The sequence below is a fragment of the Furipterus horrens genome, unplaced genomic scaffold (genome assembly GCF_987537825.1).
Source record: "Furipterus horrens unplaced genomic scaffold, mFurHor1.1.pri manual_scaffold_7, whole genome shotgun sequence".
Lineage (NCBI taxonomy): Eukaryota > Metazoa > Chordata > Mammalia > Chiroptera > Furipteridae > Furipterus > Furipterus horrens.
The window spans coordinates 2,550,099-2,564,997 of NW_028327177.1; the positions used below are offsets into that span (position 1 = coordinate 2,550,099).

Sequence of the window (14,899 nt, forward strand, 5' to 3'; positions counted from 1 at the left end):
CCAGCCTCCCCTCCTTTGCCATTTACCCTTCATCCCCCAGCATTTTCATGTCGGAGCCCAGGGACCTAGTCTGGGGACTCCTCTCTCTCTCTTTGTGTGTTTCTGGACAATCTCGGCCGCTCCCAAGACTGGAGACGCTGTCTGGGCGCTAACCAGCAACTTCGCGGTCAGCAGCCAGGGGCCGGTCGGAGAGGAGGTCCTCGCAGTCTCTGGTGACACCTACTGGTGCTCGGTCCAAAGACGTCCCCCTGGAGGGGAAGGAGGTCCAAGGGACCTGGGACTTTTGAAGCCACGCAGTAAGGACCACTGCCTTTTCCCTGGCTTGCTCTCTCCTTGTTGCCCTGAATTCCGGACTCTGCCTGGGGCTAAGAAGAGGCTGACCGGACCCAGCATCTGCCACCCTCCCTTCTCCCCACTCATTCCCTTTGAGCTGCAGGGGTGCTTCCCTCCCAGGCCCCAGGGCCAGCCCCTTCCTCCGAAGGACGCTTCTGCCTGTTTTCTCTTGCCCTGGCTGGTCCACGCCCCTGTTAGCTCTCTGCTCCAGTGCCGCTCAGCCAAGAGGTCTGCCTGGACCAGCGTAGCTGATGTGTGTCTTGGCATCCACACCCAGGGACCACACGGCCCACGAGTCTCACCCACTGCCCCGATCACGTGATGACCAGCTTGTGGCTCCCTCTCTGTCCCTTCCTTTGCTTTCTGTCTTGTCTTTGGCACGTGGACACTCAGAGGACAGGGCCACCTGTCCTGGGTGTTTGCATTTTGTTCCTGACGCCAGGACGTGTGGGCCGGGCACTTGGCGAGTGGGTGCTGGCTGAATGAATACAGGAGCGTGTATCAGATGCCAGGTGTTGAGCCCACGACTTCCCAGCCACTCCCCCAGTTAATCTTCAGGGTGACCTCTGGGGGGAATACAAAGCCCCACAGACATCTACACCTATTTCTGGGCCGGGACGCAGGCACCGAAGGAGAAGCGGGCCTGGTCCAGGGGAGGCCTGCAGAGCACCGTCCCCGCGGGTCCCGTCTCAGCCTCAGTTTCCACCCGCAAGCGGGCCCATGCCGGGGCTTGGAGAGGTGGGACGGCCTTGGCAGGGCCTCTCTCGTCACTGTGTCCTTTGCCTCTGAGGCTCCAAACAGAAGTTGGCACACCTGAGGTGTGCCAGCTCCTCATAGGACAGAGGACACGTGGCCCTGATCTCGTGGACCTGGGGATCTGGGGCTCGCAGCCGTCCGCAGGGGACATTTCTTTCTAGCAATAGTTTGTCGCTTTCCATCACTGGCTCTTATGAGACAGGACGGGGGCCTGTTTGGGGTTGGTGCCAGCAGAGGGCAGGCTGGTGTGTGTGCCGTCCGTCCACCCTGGGTTCCCGGTCCTGGCTGCATGGGAGTGGGCACAAGCGGGCCAAACCCAGAACGCCCCCGAATTCTGTGGGCTCAGAGCGAGCGAGCCCCTTCCTCATGTCGGGCTGTGCAGAGGCAGGGGGCCTCCCCGGGAGGCAGCAGGCTGGCTGCATGGTCGTGCAGGCGCGGGAGACGGACAGATGTGGGGCCCGATGGGCTGGGTGACCTTGGGCAGGTGACCTTGGAGAGGCTGCACCAGAGCCGGTGCGCGGCGTGTACCGTGGACTAGTCTGTGGCCGCGGGCAGTTGGTTTCCTGGCTTTTTTGCGCCTTTCCGTCCACTTTGGTGAACAGCAGCCCTTATGTGACAAGGCTGTAGTGAGGACTTGGTTAGTGTGTTAATGGAGCCAATATCTGGTACAGAAGAGACACGTTTGTCTGCTGGTCACAGCGGTCACTCCATCCCCCAGCAGGGCAGACACAGTCCCGCTCAGTGCCTGGGCCTGTGCACTGGAAGTGTAGCCATTGTTCACAGCGTCCCTGGGGCCCGGGCCCTGGGGCCGCGCTGCATCTGCTGGCTCTACAGAGCGGGGATGTGTCCACGCTTTCCTGGCGGGGCTGTGCCCTGTGCCTGCAGCTGCCTGACTCATCCCTCTTCTCCTCCGCCCCCGCCCCGCCCACTGGGAATGTCATCATCTCGCCTGTGGTTAGCTGTCCTCAGCAGCAGCTGCCAGGGGGGTGACGGATGGGCGGTGATGGCTTCCTCTCCCTGCTCACAGAGCCGTCGGGCTCTGCTCCCCGCTTCCAGGGCCCCGCCGAGCTCCTGGACTGGGACTCCCATCTCTACCTCCAGATACTAGAGGCGGGGAAACTTGGTTTAAGTTCAGACACCCCTATCTCATGAGTTTCTTAGCCTCAGTTTTTACATCTGTGTGACAGGAACAAAGTGACCTCCTCGGCTGGTGGTTGTGGACAACATCCCCATCCGGGCGATGGGCACACAGTAGGGGCGCAGTAGCTGCTGGCACCCTCTTTTCCCAGACGGAGATGCCCTTGGCCTAAGAGCCAGGGGCGGTGTGGCTGTGTGTTCTGCAGACGGAGCCGTGGGTGGGGCAGTGCAGAGCAGAGTGGCACGGAGACCTTCCTCCTCTGCTCTCTGCCGGAGCCATCTGGTCAACCGAGGACGAGTTGAAGCGTTTTTCCAGAGAAACTGCCGTGGATTCCCGGTGTGTCCCCCGGGGCAGCAGCGTTGACCAGCCGGAGTCCAGCCCCTGTTGGAGGCGTCTGGTGAAACAGAGCCCATCCTGTGGGAGGAGAGATCTTTTTTCCATCCAGAAGTCTCGGATGTTCTCCTTACCCAAGGACCGAGGGGAAGATGTGTGTCAGTGGGTGGCCCTAATGAACTCCAAGAGAGCAGGGTGTTCGTAATCAGCCGCATCCTTTTTAGTCCTTTCAGTGTTCTTGTGCTTCGGAGGGGGAAAATCAATTAACTGACCAGGAACTAACTGCAGACGCGTTTTGGTTCCTGAGAACCTGCCCCTGTCCTTCATTCCAGAGCTGCTCCTTCTGTTGATCCTGTACGGTTACCTGGTAAATCCATATTTATTGGGATAGCGAAAGTAATGCAGTCTGTCAGTAGCCCCGAAACCAGAAGAATAATGGGCCTGTTCTCGCCATCCTCATTACCTGTCCTCGGGCACTGGGAAGGAGAAGCTGGCCCTCAGATCCTTAGGCTGGCTTATCCGTGCAGCTCAGAAACGGAATGCCTGCAGGTTTGGAATGCATTCAACCACAAATAAACAAAACCCAACTACAGCAGCCTGGACAAATCGAAGTTCATTTTTCCTGTGCTTCCTGTTGGAGTCCTTCTCTCCTCAGTTCTTCTAGACAGCTCCCCAGACGTTACGTGCAACATTCAAAGGGGGAAGAAGGGAAAATGAACTTGCCAGCACCGTGTACATATCTATCCTCTGACATCGGGAACAGCAAAAGCTTCTCAAGAAACCAGCCCTCTCCCAATCAAAGAAAACTTCTGTTACTGGTTTCCTTGTTCAGAACTGGGTCACATGTCCATCCCTAGCTGCAAGGGAGGCTGGAAAGATGGGGCCAGAGGAACCATAATTGGCTCAGACCAACCAGCCACAGCTTTTCTCCTTGGGCAGGAAATTCTGCCATTCTGAGCAAAACTGATGCTCTTTTAGCCAGGAAGGCACGGGAACATGATGTCAGGTTGACAAGCAAAAGCGTCCGCCACCCCTCTATGGCAGGAGTCCAGGAGTCAGCGAGCTCTTCCCATGGGTTCATCAACATTGTGACGAGCCCATGCCTGGAAGGTTGTCCAGTCCACCGTTCAGTATTTACTTCTCAGTTCAGGTGTCACTGGTCATTTTTGTTCTGCGTGAACTCAAGATCTGGCCATGCCTGGAGGGTGAGAACAGAGTAGATATAGAGTTGGACTGAGATCCAGCCAGGTCTCCAGACTCCTGCTTATTGGGGACACAGACGGGGCCTCAGTGCCTTCAACACGGAACCATCAGTTCTAGGAAGAGGCAGGGGTGGAGGACGTGGGCTGCCTTACTCGGGATGGGGTGCCTGCGAGCAAGGCCCTGGTGGGGGCTTGAGGCTGAGAAGACCCTCCAGGGTGGTGAAGAAGAGCCTGAGGAGCAAGGAGACATGGAGGTGTTGTGTATCTCAGACACTTTCTTGTGTTTACGCATTCTGAGTCCATCCCCACAGCTAGCCCACAAGTGCCCTGAAGGCAGGGACTGTGACTTATCTATTATCCCTTCTGTGTGTCCGCAGAACTAACTAGATCAGTGCCTGGAACATATCTGGAGCTCTATAAATATTTTAGGTTGAATAAATGTGCTAAGGCAGAAATAAATAGATCATTATCCAAGACATGGAAATATCTTGGCCAAAGGATATACTTACGCGCCAAGGGGGACTCTGATGCTAACTTACCTCCCTGCCAAGCCGGTGAACCGGGACCCCCACAGCCCTGGGGAGCTGGCTGGCTGGGGTATTTTGGGAGCCATTTGCTCTGGCTTGACTAAGTCAGCTATAAATTGCCCCTTAAACCTCTATGAGTCTGAGTGATCTCCCCAAGAGGGGATTGGCAGCTGGTTTGGGGAGTGATTTCTTAAAGCGGTCTGCGCAAGTTCTGACATCTTTGAAAAGAGTCCCTATCTTTTCTGCATCCGGGGTCTTCAGGCTGTCCTGACCCATGGGGCTCGGGAATCAGGCGGTTCCCCTGGGGGTATTTGCAGAGACAGGCTCAGTCACTCCACCTGCCCTGAGCTCCAGCTGCCGGCCTCCAGGGGTTCACTCAGAATCAAGGCTAGAACCTTTGAGTCAACTCATTTTAAATGATGCACAACCCCGGCCTGCCACTCTGGCCGGCAGCCAAAGCAAAAGCCATCGGTGCTCACCCCGCAGCTGCCGCCGTCCCGGGTGGAGCCGTCTAAATATTGCGCGGTGCCTGCGTCCTCTCCAGGATTTGGTCCTAGACAGACAGCTCGGTGCTGGTTCTAAAATAGCCTCTTCTGTGGGGCTCATGAGACGGCCTGGTTCCTTTTAGGATAAGCATCAAAAATAGCTCCTCCCCAAGCAGGACGGAGCTCACCCACTGCCCTCACCACGGATGGGCCAAGTGGCCCCAAACCTGCCCTGCACTTGAACGTTTATGCCCCGGATGTGGAAAGAGGTCACTTCAGGTGCAGCTGGTGGGAGGGCGGACGTGCCTCATGGCATGTGATTATGATCTAATGAGTGTGACCAAGTTGCTTCTTGGGCAGGAGGTCCGCGCTAAGTTGCCTTGGGTGTTAAGAGGGGCCTGCTCCCCTGTTCGCGCCCAGTGGTGGGTGTGGTCTTGCCAGGGCTCCAAGCAGTCCTGGGGCAGTGTGTGCTTTGGGGAACCTCCCAGGTCATGAACACTCACCCCAACCTGGAGGAGAGGAGAGGGCAGGGGAGCCGCGCCGGCCCAGGACCTCCACGTTCAAAGCCGGCGCTCATTCTGGGGTGTTTAGGGAGTCCGTTTTCCTTCCAAGACTTTTGCTTTCTGGGAGGAATCATGAGCCTGTGTAGGCAGACATTTATGGACTCTCTTCTAATGCAGTAAATACTTTTTACTTTTCATTGCCTGTGCGTGACTGCGCAGGCTCTGCGTTCTTCTGGAATTGTACCTGACGCTCCTTAGGGCTCCATACGGGACGCCTTCCTGGTTGGACCTAAGCACATACATGACCCGTTTCACTGCCATCCCGCGGACTTGGAATTTCCCCGTCTAAGTTGATGCCTTTGTTCATGAGGTTCCCCGCCCGTGTCTCTGTGTGTCTGGCCGGGTCTGACTGCTCCTTTCCAAGGAGCCTCAAGCATCCCCTTTCAGGGGAGCGCCCCGACCTCCGGAAGCGGGGCTGGGGGTTGGTTCTGGGCCCCGAATCCGCCAGCGTCCCATGCGCTTTTCTGTCATTTATTGCGCTATTGATCACATGGGTTGGGTGTGTGGCTCCCTGTCATGGGGGACTCTCCGAGCTCCTCCTGGGTATGGGCAGGCATTATTCATATTGCATTTGCTGTAGGCGTTGAACGTCCTACATGCTGTGAGATGCGGGGATCCAAGCGAGGTCACGCTGCACAGAGGGGCTGTGGGCCCCGCCTGCTCACCGGCCTCTCTCTCCTCTCTCTCCGCTCAGATGTGCTCTGCCCCAGCGTCCGCGTGGAGGGAGACCGCTTTAAGCACACCAATGGCGGGACCAAGGAAATCACAGGTAAGGGGGAGCGGGCCCCACGCTGGCCTTCCTGCCGCGCTTGCTGGGCCCGAGCGCGACCCTCCTCGATCCAGGCGGGGCTTCGGTGGTCCAATTTCCGTTCCCGTCTTTAACCAAAGACCTGACGTAATGGTTTGAACTGGCAGGTGGGTGGCAGCTCCCGTCCACAAACAGCCCAACGGTCGCGCAAGGCAGGTGTTCCCTGTGGGGCGTGGTGGCGACCCTGAGGCTCCCACTAGACAAGGCGCTGGCGTGAGTGAGTGGGCGGGCAGTTGTTGAGCCTAAGCGCATGATTGGCAGGACCAGCAAGAGGGTGAATCCACAGGAGCCGGGAGGGAAGGAGGCAGTGAGTCAGAGTTATAAACACATGAGCAGATCAATGGCGGGGAGAACAAAGGGACCCGTGACTGCCGCCGCTGCTCGGAGGCTGTCTCTGTATGTGCCTGGACGTACTGGGGACACGCGGGGCGTGGCTTAGGTGGCTTCCTGTCATCATCCTGATGGGGAGGAGCGTCGGTGTGCCCCTCCCTGTGGCCTGGCATCCTGCAAGCACTTCAGTGTCTGAGCTCAGGGACGTGTTCTGCCCCCTTGGGGACAGCCCCCCCATTCAGGCCCCCTCTAGGCAGCCAGCCCTGGGTGACCAGGACCAGGTGCTTTGCCGGCACGGCCAGTCCCCTCCCTGGTCCTGGGACCTGCCAGGTCAGGGTGCTGCTGCTGGCCACGCGGAGGTGCTGGCATTGGCGTCACTGTGTCTGAGGGATGTTTCTAGAACTTGGCAGGCTGTGCTGTGTGTGAGGGCTTTTGCAGGCCCCAGGAGCAGCCCTCGGCCAGCGACTGGGGATGTGGAGACACCTCCGCCCTGCTGCCCCTCGGGGTGTCATTCTGAGGTCCCCTATGACCCTACTTCCCAGTTCCTGGGTGGGCCCAGCGACAGTCACTCAGCTGGCTGGGGCCACACCCTCAATTGCCTGCGTCCCTGGCCGTGGTGGCCCCACGGCCTTGTCAGCACCTCCTAACCCGTGAGCACTTCCATGGCTCCCCAGTGCCTACAGAACTAAATTCAGATTCTCCCGTGTGGTTGGCAGAACCCAGCCTGACCTCACTGGAGTGGGTGTCCCCTTGCTGTGTCCCCTGGATTCCCAAGGGGAACCTGGCTGACTTGGGTCCAGTGACCTTTGCACACCCAGCTACCTTGTAAGGCATTTCTTTCTCCTCTGCCCAGATTTCACTTGTTCTTCAAATTCAGGTTGAGCCTTGCTTCCCCCGGGAAGCCCTCCCTGATTGCTCCACAGGTGGGCAAGGAAAATATTCCCTGCGCTCCAATACAAGCGCAGCCATCCCCCCTCCTTATCATTTAGCAACCTGCTCATCCTTGTGTCTGTTTCCCATGAGACCCTGAGCTTCGGGGGCTGGGATTTTGTCCTGTTCATTACTGGAGCAGCCAGTGGGTGTGGACTAGGGAGGAGACCCTTACAATCTAGTGAATTCCTTCCTTCTGTCCTCGCCCCTTTTCACAAACGGTGCCGCAGACAAGAAGAGCTGCAGAAGCTCCCGACTTTTTTAGGATGGAAACCTGAATCAGACCAGGTCCCCTTCCTCAAACTGCTCACCACCCAGTGGGGGCAGACCAGCTGTGTGCACCTTGGCCGGGCCCCGCAGACGCCCGCAGTGCCATCGTGCCTGGGGGCGCCCGGGACACTTGCTCTGTGCAGACTCGGGAGGGCAAGGAGGGCGCAGTGCAGCCACTGGCCTCTGGCTTCGCGGTGTCCCCAGTGCCCGCAGCTTCAGCTGACTGCGACCTGCGTGAGCCGCACCTTGCAGGTTGGGCTTTAAACAGTTGTGTTTTCTCTCTCGGCGCCTTGAGCCCCGGTCCGTTTACCGTTTTTCACTGGCCTTCCCGGCCCTTATTTATTCCGGGCAATCCATCTTCTCTCCCTGCCCTTTGCTGCCACCTAGCTAATTGCCTCTTCTTCAGAGTTTTTGATGTTTAAGTCTTTGTTTTTGTCCGCGAAAACCAATAAAAGTAGAACCAGAGAGCAGAGCGCATGTTTGCTTTTGCAAAATACTTTTGTTTTGGGTCCTCCCACAAATACCTGCTGGAGGGCAGCCCAGCTTGCGGTGGCGATTTCCAGGGACAGGTGACGAAGCCGTGAAGTGGAGGAGTGAACACGGGGCAGCATTAGGTGCACGTCCATCAGGATCTGAGTAGGAGCCCCCGCCTCGTGGGGCCTTCAGCGGCTGTCTCTGTGCGAGGCCCTGGCAGCCCCGTGCAGCGGCCGCTGTCACCTGCTCCATGCAGGGGAGAAACGGAGTTCTGGGGGCTGAGGCCTGCGCCAGAGTCGTGGAGCCCCAGAGCCTCAGAAGCGGGACAGGACAGGGCCCCAGGCGTGTCTGAGGGACACACTTTCTTCCTGACCTTCGCTCCCTCAATGAAACTGCCAGCTTCTCCTGAGCAGCACCCCGGGCCTCCACCTCGGCTCTCCCAGGCCGTGGCTGCTCCGGGAGCGTCGACCACCTGCGCCAGGCTGGTGGAGGTGACAGGTGTGGGCAGCTGCCAGGCGCAGCTCTGCCTGTGAGGCCTACCGAGTCCTCGAGGGGGCAAGCCTGCAAGGCGTGTCCCTGTCCCCGCTTGTGGTGAGGGCGGCCCGAGGGTGCTGACCGTGCCCTTCAAACCCAGGACAGACTGGCCCCAACCCCCGCCCCCGCCCGCTCTGCCGATTCCAGGACAGAGCCTGAGCCCTCTCCCGCTTGGTGCCCATGCCATGGAACCTGGAACTGTGGCGTCCTGTAGGGCCTTCTTGGCCGGTCACCCCGTTCCCAGCCCCTGGGATGCTCCCAGGTGCAGCCCTTTCGATCTCCTTGCATATGGGTGGCCCCGTTGTTTCCACCCGCTGGTCCTCGCTGGGGCCACTGGGACCTGTGAGCTGCAGGACCCAGAGCTGCAGGGGCGCCTCATGCCTTCTGTCCCCAGATGACGCTTAAGGAGCAGCCTGTGTGCGTGAAGTGTCCACTGTAGGCTTCCCGATGCCCAGGCGCCCCGCCAGCGCCACGGCGCCTTGCACTCGGCTGTAATCCGGGACCCTCACCGCACTCACGTTTCGGTGCAGAGCCCAGCGTCTGCATCCCCAGAACCTTTAACTGGGAGAGGAACGGGAAGTGGAAGCTGAGCTTCTCCTTGCTTTTCGTTGCTTGTGTCCCCTGCTGAAGTCCCGGGGCTCCCCCAGGGCAGGGGGCAGGCTGCCCCTATGGGGGTGGGGGGGGGAATGGGCTTCTCCTTTGTCTCTGTGCTCCTGCCTCCAACCTCACCCCGGTGCTTTTCTTTGCACAGGTTTTGACCTGATGGATCTGTTCAGAGTGAAGGAGATCTCGGGGAGGCGAGAGAATGGGGCGCAGAGCTCCTACGTCCGGATGGGCTCCTTCCCGGTGGTGCAGAGGACCGAGTGAGTGGCCCCCCCTTTCCCGACCTGCCCAGGACGCTGCACACTGAGCACTCAGCGGGGGTCTCACCTCCTCAGGGTCCGGGGATGCCCCCCGGATGTGGCACCACGGAGCCCTGACCTGAGAACCCATCATGTTTCTTAGCCGACCTGTTACCATGGCCTTCGTCGGCTCCTGGTCCTTTGGCAAATCTCTCCGTACAGACTGCGCATGAGTCGTTCCGCTGCGCCCGCATTTTTCTAGCAGTCCATTAAACAGCGGACACCGTGGGTGTAGGTACATGGCTGCATCACACAGCAGGCAGAGCATCGCCCAGGGTCACATGGTCACTTCGGTCAATGAGGACCCGGTTTCAACATTTACTAGGTGCCCAACCCTGGGAATGTTACTGGGCGGCCCTGTGCCTCTGCGATGTCACGCTGTTCCCCTGAGCTGAGCGCTCCTGCCTGGCCGCCTTGTTGAGAGGACTAGATGCGGACATTTGTCTCGGCTCTCCGGCCGAGGGCGGGTGGTGATGCCGGAACAGGTGTCGGATCTGCTCATCCTTCCCCGTCTTAAACCCTTCCATTGCTTCCAGGTGCCCGGGGCTCGGCACACGCAGGCTCGCCGAGTTGACTATCGTGGGTTAACCACTTCGTTGTCTTCCAGATGCACGACCGTGACCCTCCTTTGGCCGCTCTCAATATTTATGTCTTTCTCACCTTTTAGCCCTTACAGGGCACCTTACTCACCGGGTCTGGGTTGTTCCTTGGGGCAGTAGGACGAGCTGAGCGAGGCAGGCAGCCTCCTTCTCACTGACCCGGTGCGACACCGGAGACGCGGAATGGACAGGAACCTGTTCAGTCGTTCAGTTTGTAGGCAGCAGAATTGGCCCCCAACTCAGGTCCTTCCCCTCCAGACCCCTTACCTTGTAATCGGCTGCATTATCTGTGGAAAGGACTAGATGAGGCCATTCAGTTTCCTATCGACATTCTCTGTTAATGACCTTCTCCCCCGTCCTGATTGTAACAACTTCTTGTTTTTCTTCCACATGCTTATATATGTAGCCTAAGGAGAAGTCTTAGTCCTCCTGTCTCCATCTCTATAGATAAATAAAAGCATATAGATAGACACATGGATATAGTATGGGCATAAATATGTAGATAATAACATATCGCATGTACCTCTATGTATGTGCGTCTATATATTTATATCTCTCTATTTCTGTATACACACACGTGTGTGCTATTTCAAAGGTATAAGAAGGAAGTGTGTTTAGAAAACAGCAACAGGAGGGCTGCACTCCTGGATGAAAGACGAGAAAAGGGAAGGGAAGGGAAGTCTCTCTGTGGCTGCAGAACTTATGTGGACAGGAGGCAGGTCCCAGGGCAGTGACCTCAGGAGCCCCAGAACCCTGAGGCGGTCCCAGCGCAGCGTGACGGCCCTGCTCCTGGAGCCTGGGTGCGTCCTGGCTGGAACCCCAGCCTGGACAGTGACTCGGACCAGCCGGGCCAACTCCCAGCTTAGGTCTCTGAACCGAGAATCAGAGGCAGGACCAGACTTTGCCAAAGGAAGGGTCCCCAAGGGTCCGTGAGTCTGAGAATCAGGAACCCAGCTACCTCCGCATTTCCCTTCCTGGCACTCCGGCCAGACGGCGGACGGAGGCCAAAGCCGTGCGTGTGCCAGCAGCTCCCTGTCCCCTGGTCTGCGGGGCGGAGGCGCAGGGCTGGCGGGTCGGGAGAGGCCTGGAGAGCAGGGCCCGCTCGGTGGGAGCCATGCCTGCCGCTCACCGGCCCGGCCCCTCAGCTACAAGGAGAGCAGCACCCCTTCTTCCTAGCTTCTTACGAGGGACAGCTTCCATCCTGAATCTGGAGGGGGGGCTGCAGGGATGGGGGGCTGGCTGCCACACTCACGGGAACCCCAGGCTCTGTGGAGGTGCAGGGACGGGGGACCAGGCAGGACAGGGTGTCGTAGGGGCGCGCTCAGCTGCTTTTGGCCCCGGGGCAGGGCAGCGTAGCGCTTCTCGTGGGTGCTCTCACACACAGAGGTGCTGGGGGGTGGGAGCATCTGCGGGTGGGTTGGAAGGGGCTGAGAGTGGGGCAAAGGGCCAATGACGGGGCCACAGGGGGGCCTGGTGGGAGGAGGGGGCCGTGAAGGCAGGCGGGAAGGCAGGGTGTAGCGATGTTTAGGGGGTACAGTGGGCAGGACTCCGGGACCCGGGGTATGTGGGCTTCCACGTGCAGCTCTGTTCTTTTATTTATTTATTTGTTTGTTTGTTTATTTATTTGTAGAGAGAGGGGAAAGGAGAAAGAGAGGGAGAGAAACATCTCTGTGTGGTTGCCTCTCACTCGCGCCCATAACTGGGGACCTGACGTGCAACCTAGTCACGTGCCCTGAATGGGAATCGAACCCGCGACACTTGGCTTGCAGGTCGAGGCTCAATCGACTGAGCCACAGCAGCCAGGCCTGCAGCTCTGTTCTTGTCACTAAGCCTGGTGTCCTCTGCCTGTGTCTGTCTCCCTCCAGGGACGTGTTCCCCCAAGGTTTGCCTGATGAGTACGCCTTCGTCACGACCTTCCGCTTCCGGAAAAGCTCTCGGAAAGAAGACTGGTATATCTGGCAGGTCATTGACCAGTACGGCATCCCGCAGGTAGGAGCCATGTGCCAGTCTCCGTGGGCTGCAGCTTTCTGCGTCTGTCTCCGGGGGCCAGCCTCGGCCGCCAGGTTCTCTCCAGGGGCTGCTCTCCTGGGCCCAGGAGCTTGAGAAGCAGGCGCATGGACCAGGGAGCCTGTGGGGCGTGTCACAGCTTCTCCCAGGGAGGGTCAGGCACTGGTGCAGATGAAGACCTGTTCCTGTCTTAGGGGTGCTCCGCCTGACCGGGGTGGCAGCCGGCTTTGCTGCCGGCTTTGCTCTGGCACCTGCTGTGTGAGTGAGCTTCAGGGTGTAGCAGAAGCAGAAGAGGTGCTCCGGGCCATCAAGGTTGGGGTTCAGGTCTCCTGTCTGCCCCTTTCTGGGTGTGGGCCCCGAGTTACAGTATTCTCAGCTGCAAACTGGAACACAGATTCTGCCCTGATGGTTGGTGGAAGCATCTAGAATAGTTCCTGAGACGCCCTGCAGTGGCGTCACAGACAGTGTCCTCCCTTTGGGATACGCGTTGGTGTCACCCCGAATGAAGCTCTGAAGCCCCGTCTGGGCCCTCCAGAGTCACGTGTGGCCGGGGAAGGGCAGACCTGCCTCGGCATCAAAGCCCTCACGTGGACGCTGGTCTGAGCTGCCGCGGCCCTGCTTCCGTGCGCCGCCAGGTCCCGGTGCCTGTCTTCGGCACGCGTGGGCCAGCCGGAGCTCTGCCTGTGGTTCACCCTTTTCTTGCTTGAGAAACGAACCGCGTGAAGACAGGCCTCGCCTTGCTCAGGGCCATTCGCACGGCTACTCTCAGGAGGGACAAGGTCTCCAGAGCTGGTTAGATCTGGAAACCGGCGTGACGTGCACACGCTTGTCCACACGTGCGTGCACTTAGTAGGACCTCGGGATGGTCTTGAGCGCTTCGCACATCTGAGCTTGCTCAGTCCCGTCCCACGCCTGCGGGAGGGTGTGCTGTCACCTTAGCGAGGAGGGAACAGGGCGACAGTGAGGTCAGGCCCGGGGCCTGTGACTTTATAGGGAGGAAGGAGGAGAGGTGGGACCGGAGCCCAGACAGTCGGGGGCCAAGTGCGCAGCTGGCTCCTGTCTCCGCCCGTCAGTCCTGATGGACGCGTGTTTTGGTCACAGCCCTGGTCGGGCCGACTGACCTGACCCTGAACCGTGGGAGGCTGTTCCACGCAGGGCTTGCGCCTTCTCCCGCGGCGTTTCCGGAGCGCAGGCAGCCGGCTGTGACCTCGCCCGCCGCCGTCTGCCGCAGCGGGTCCCGCCGCCCCTGTTTCCCAGGCCCACAGTCCTGGGCTGGGCAGCCGCCAGGGCATTCTTGCGGGCCGCCCCCTCAGTCTGGCGCCCGTCCTCCGCGGTGCTGGCCCCGATGGCCGTGCGCCATCTGCCACGGCCGCCGCCTCCCTGTGTCTGCGGAGCAGGCCGTGGGCTCCGGTGCCGCTGAGCCGTGCAGAGGCCGGCCGGCCCTCAGGGACCTCGGGCTTGTTTTCAAAGAGGCACCTGGTGGTTCAACTGCATGGAGCAGGACTTGGTGGAATGTCCTTCCCTGGCAGTGCTGATGGGGGCCACCTCCATGCCCTGGGGACGTCCCAGCCAGACACAGGGAACCGGAGCAGGATGGTCTTCACAGCTGCCCCTAAGTCATTATGAATCTGTGCTCTGGGGTCCTCAGATCAGAGACCTCATTTTGTGTTTACAACCGCCCTTGAAAGTTAGCTTTTCCCCCGTTGCCACTTGCAAAAACCAAGGGGCATGTGCTGATTCCCAACATGGTAAAGGGACAGGAAGGAGGCTGGTGTGTCTGGGGCAGTGTGGGGGGCAGTTCTAGGTGAGGTGTGGGTGCTGGGCCTGGTAGGCACATGCAGGGACTTCTGTCTGAGACCAGGCTCTGGGAGCTGGGCAGGCCTGGAAGGGGGGACAGCTCTAGTCACCGAGGCAGGAGGTGACACTGACTCAGACCTGGCGGCGTGAGTGAACGGTGGAGACGCCACCAGATTCTGGGTGTATTTTGAAACTGAAATTCACAGAGACAGTTCCACTTAATGCTCATCACCACCTTCTGGTGCGGGCTGTTATTAGCTCTGTTTTACAAAAGGAGGAACCACTGAAGAAGCTAAACAGCTTGCCCAGGGTCACGCGGCCGGACAGCAGCCCGACGTTTTGAAGAATGTTTTCCTAGAGGGGCTAGGGCGAAGGGAGCGGAGGAGGGTAAGGGTCAGGCTTCAGGAAACCCACAAAGGATTCTGGGAGCCTAGCTGGCCTGGGCAGGGGCGGTAGGAGGTTAGAGGAGATGGTGATGCTGGAGCTTGGAGGAGGGTAAAGGGCACGGGAGGAACGTAGCCATCTGGAGGCACGGCGAGCCACGAGGGGCAGGAAGGATCAATGCCCTGAGCCCTCTCTCTCCGGCTCTTTATCTACTCCAGGGGGCTGCCTGGGGGCCAAACTAGCCACAGGCCCAAGGCCATGGGAGCCCAGGAGAAGAAGCCCTTGACAGTCAGACTCTGGGGGCCGGAGGCCAGTGAAGGGAGGTGAGGCATGGGTATCGGGACAGATGCAGACTCGGCCATGGAGCTGGAGCGCACACAGACGCCTTCATCCGTTTGCCCAGGAGTTCTAAACTTCTGTGCATTACGTCCCCACCTCCATGCCTGAATAGTGTATTGATCTCGCCCACGGTTGAGCTTCTGAGCCCTGGCACGTTGCTTGTGAGTCACGGAGGGAATCGAACATGG

At 59.2% G+C, this 14,899-nt stretch overlaps 1 protein-coding gene across 1 annotated transcript in view; it reads left to right on the forward strand.

The window, feature by feature from the left end:
- Positions 1-14,899, forward strand: part of COL22A1 (collagen type XXII alpha 1 chain) — a 154,735-nt gene that overhangs the window by 15,441 nt on the left and 124,395 nt on the right. Inside the window, exons 4-6 of the mRNA XM_090283112.1 lie at positions 6,032-6,106; positions 9,435-9,546; positions 12,050-12,173. Coding sequence (XP_090139238.1) covers positions 6,032-6,106; positions 9,435-9,546; positions 12,050-12,173 — 311 coding nt within the window. The remainder of the gene's footprint in view (positions 1-6,031; positions 6,107-9,434; positions 9,547-12,049; positions 12,174-14,899) is intronic.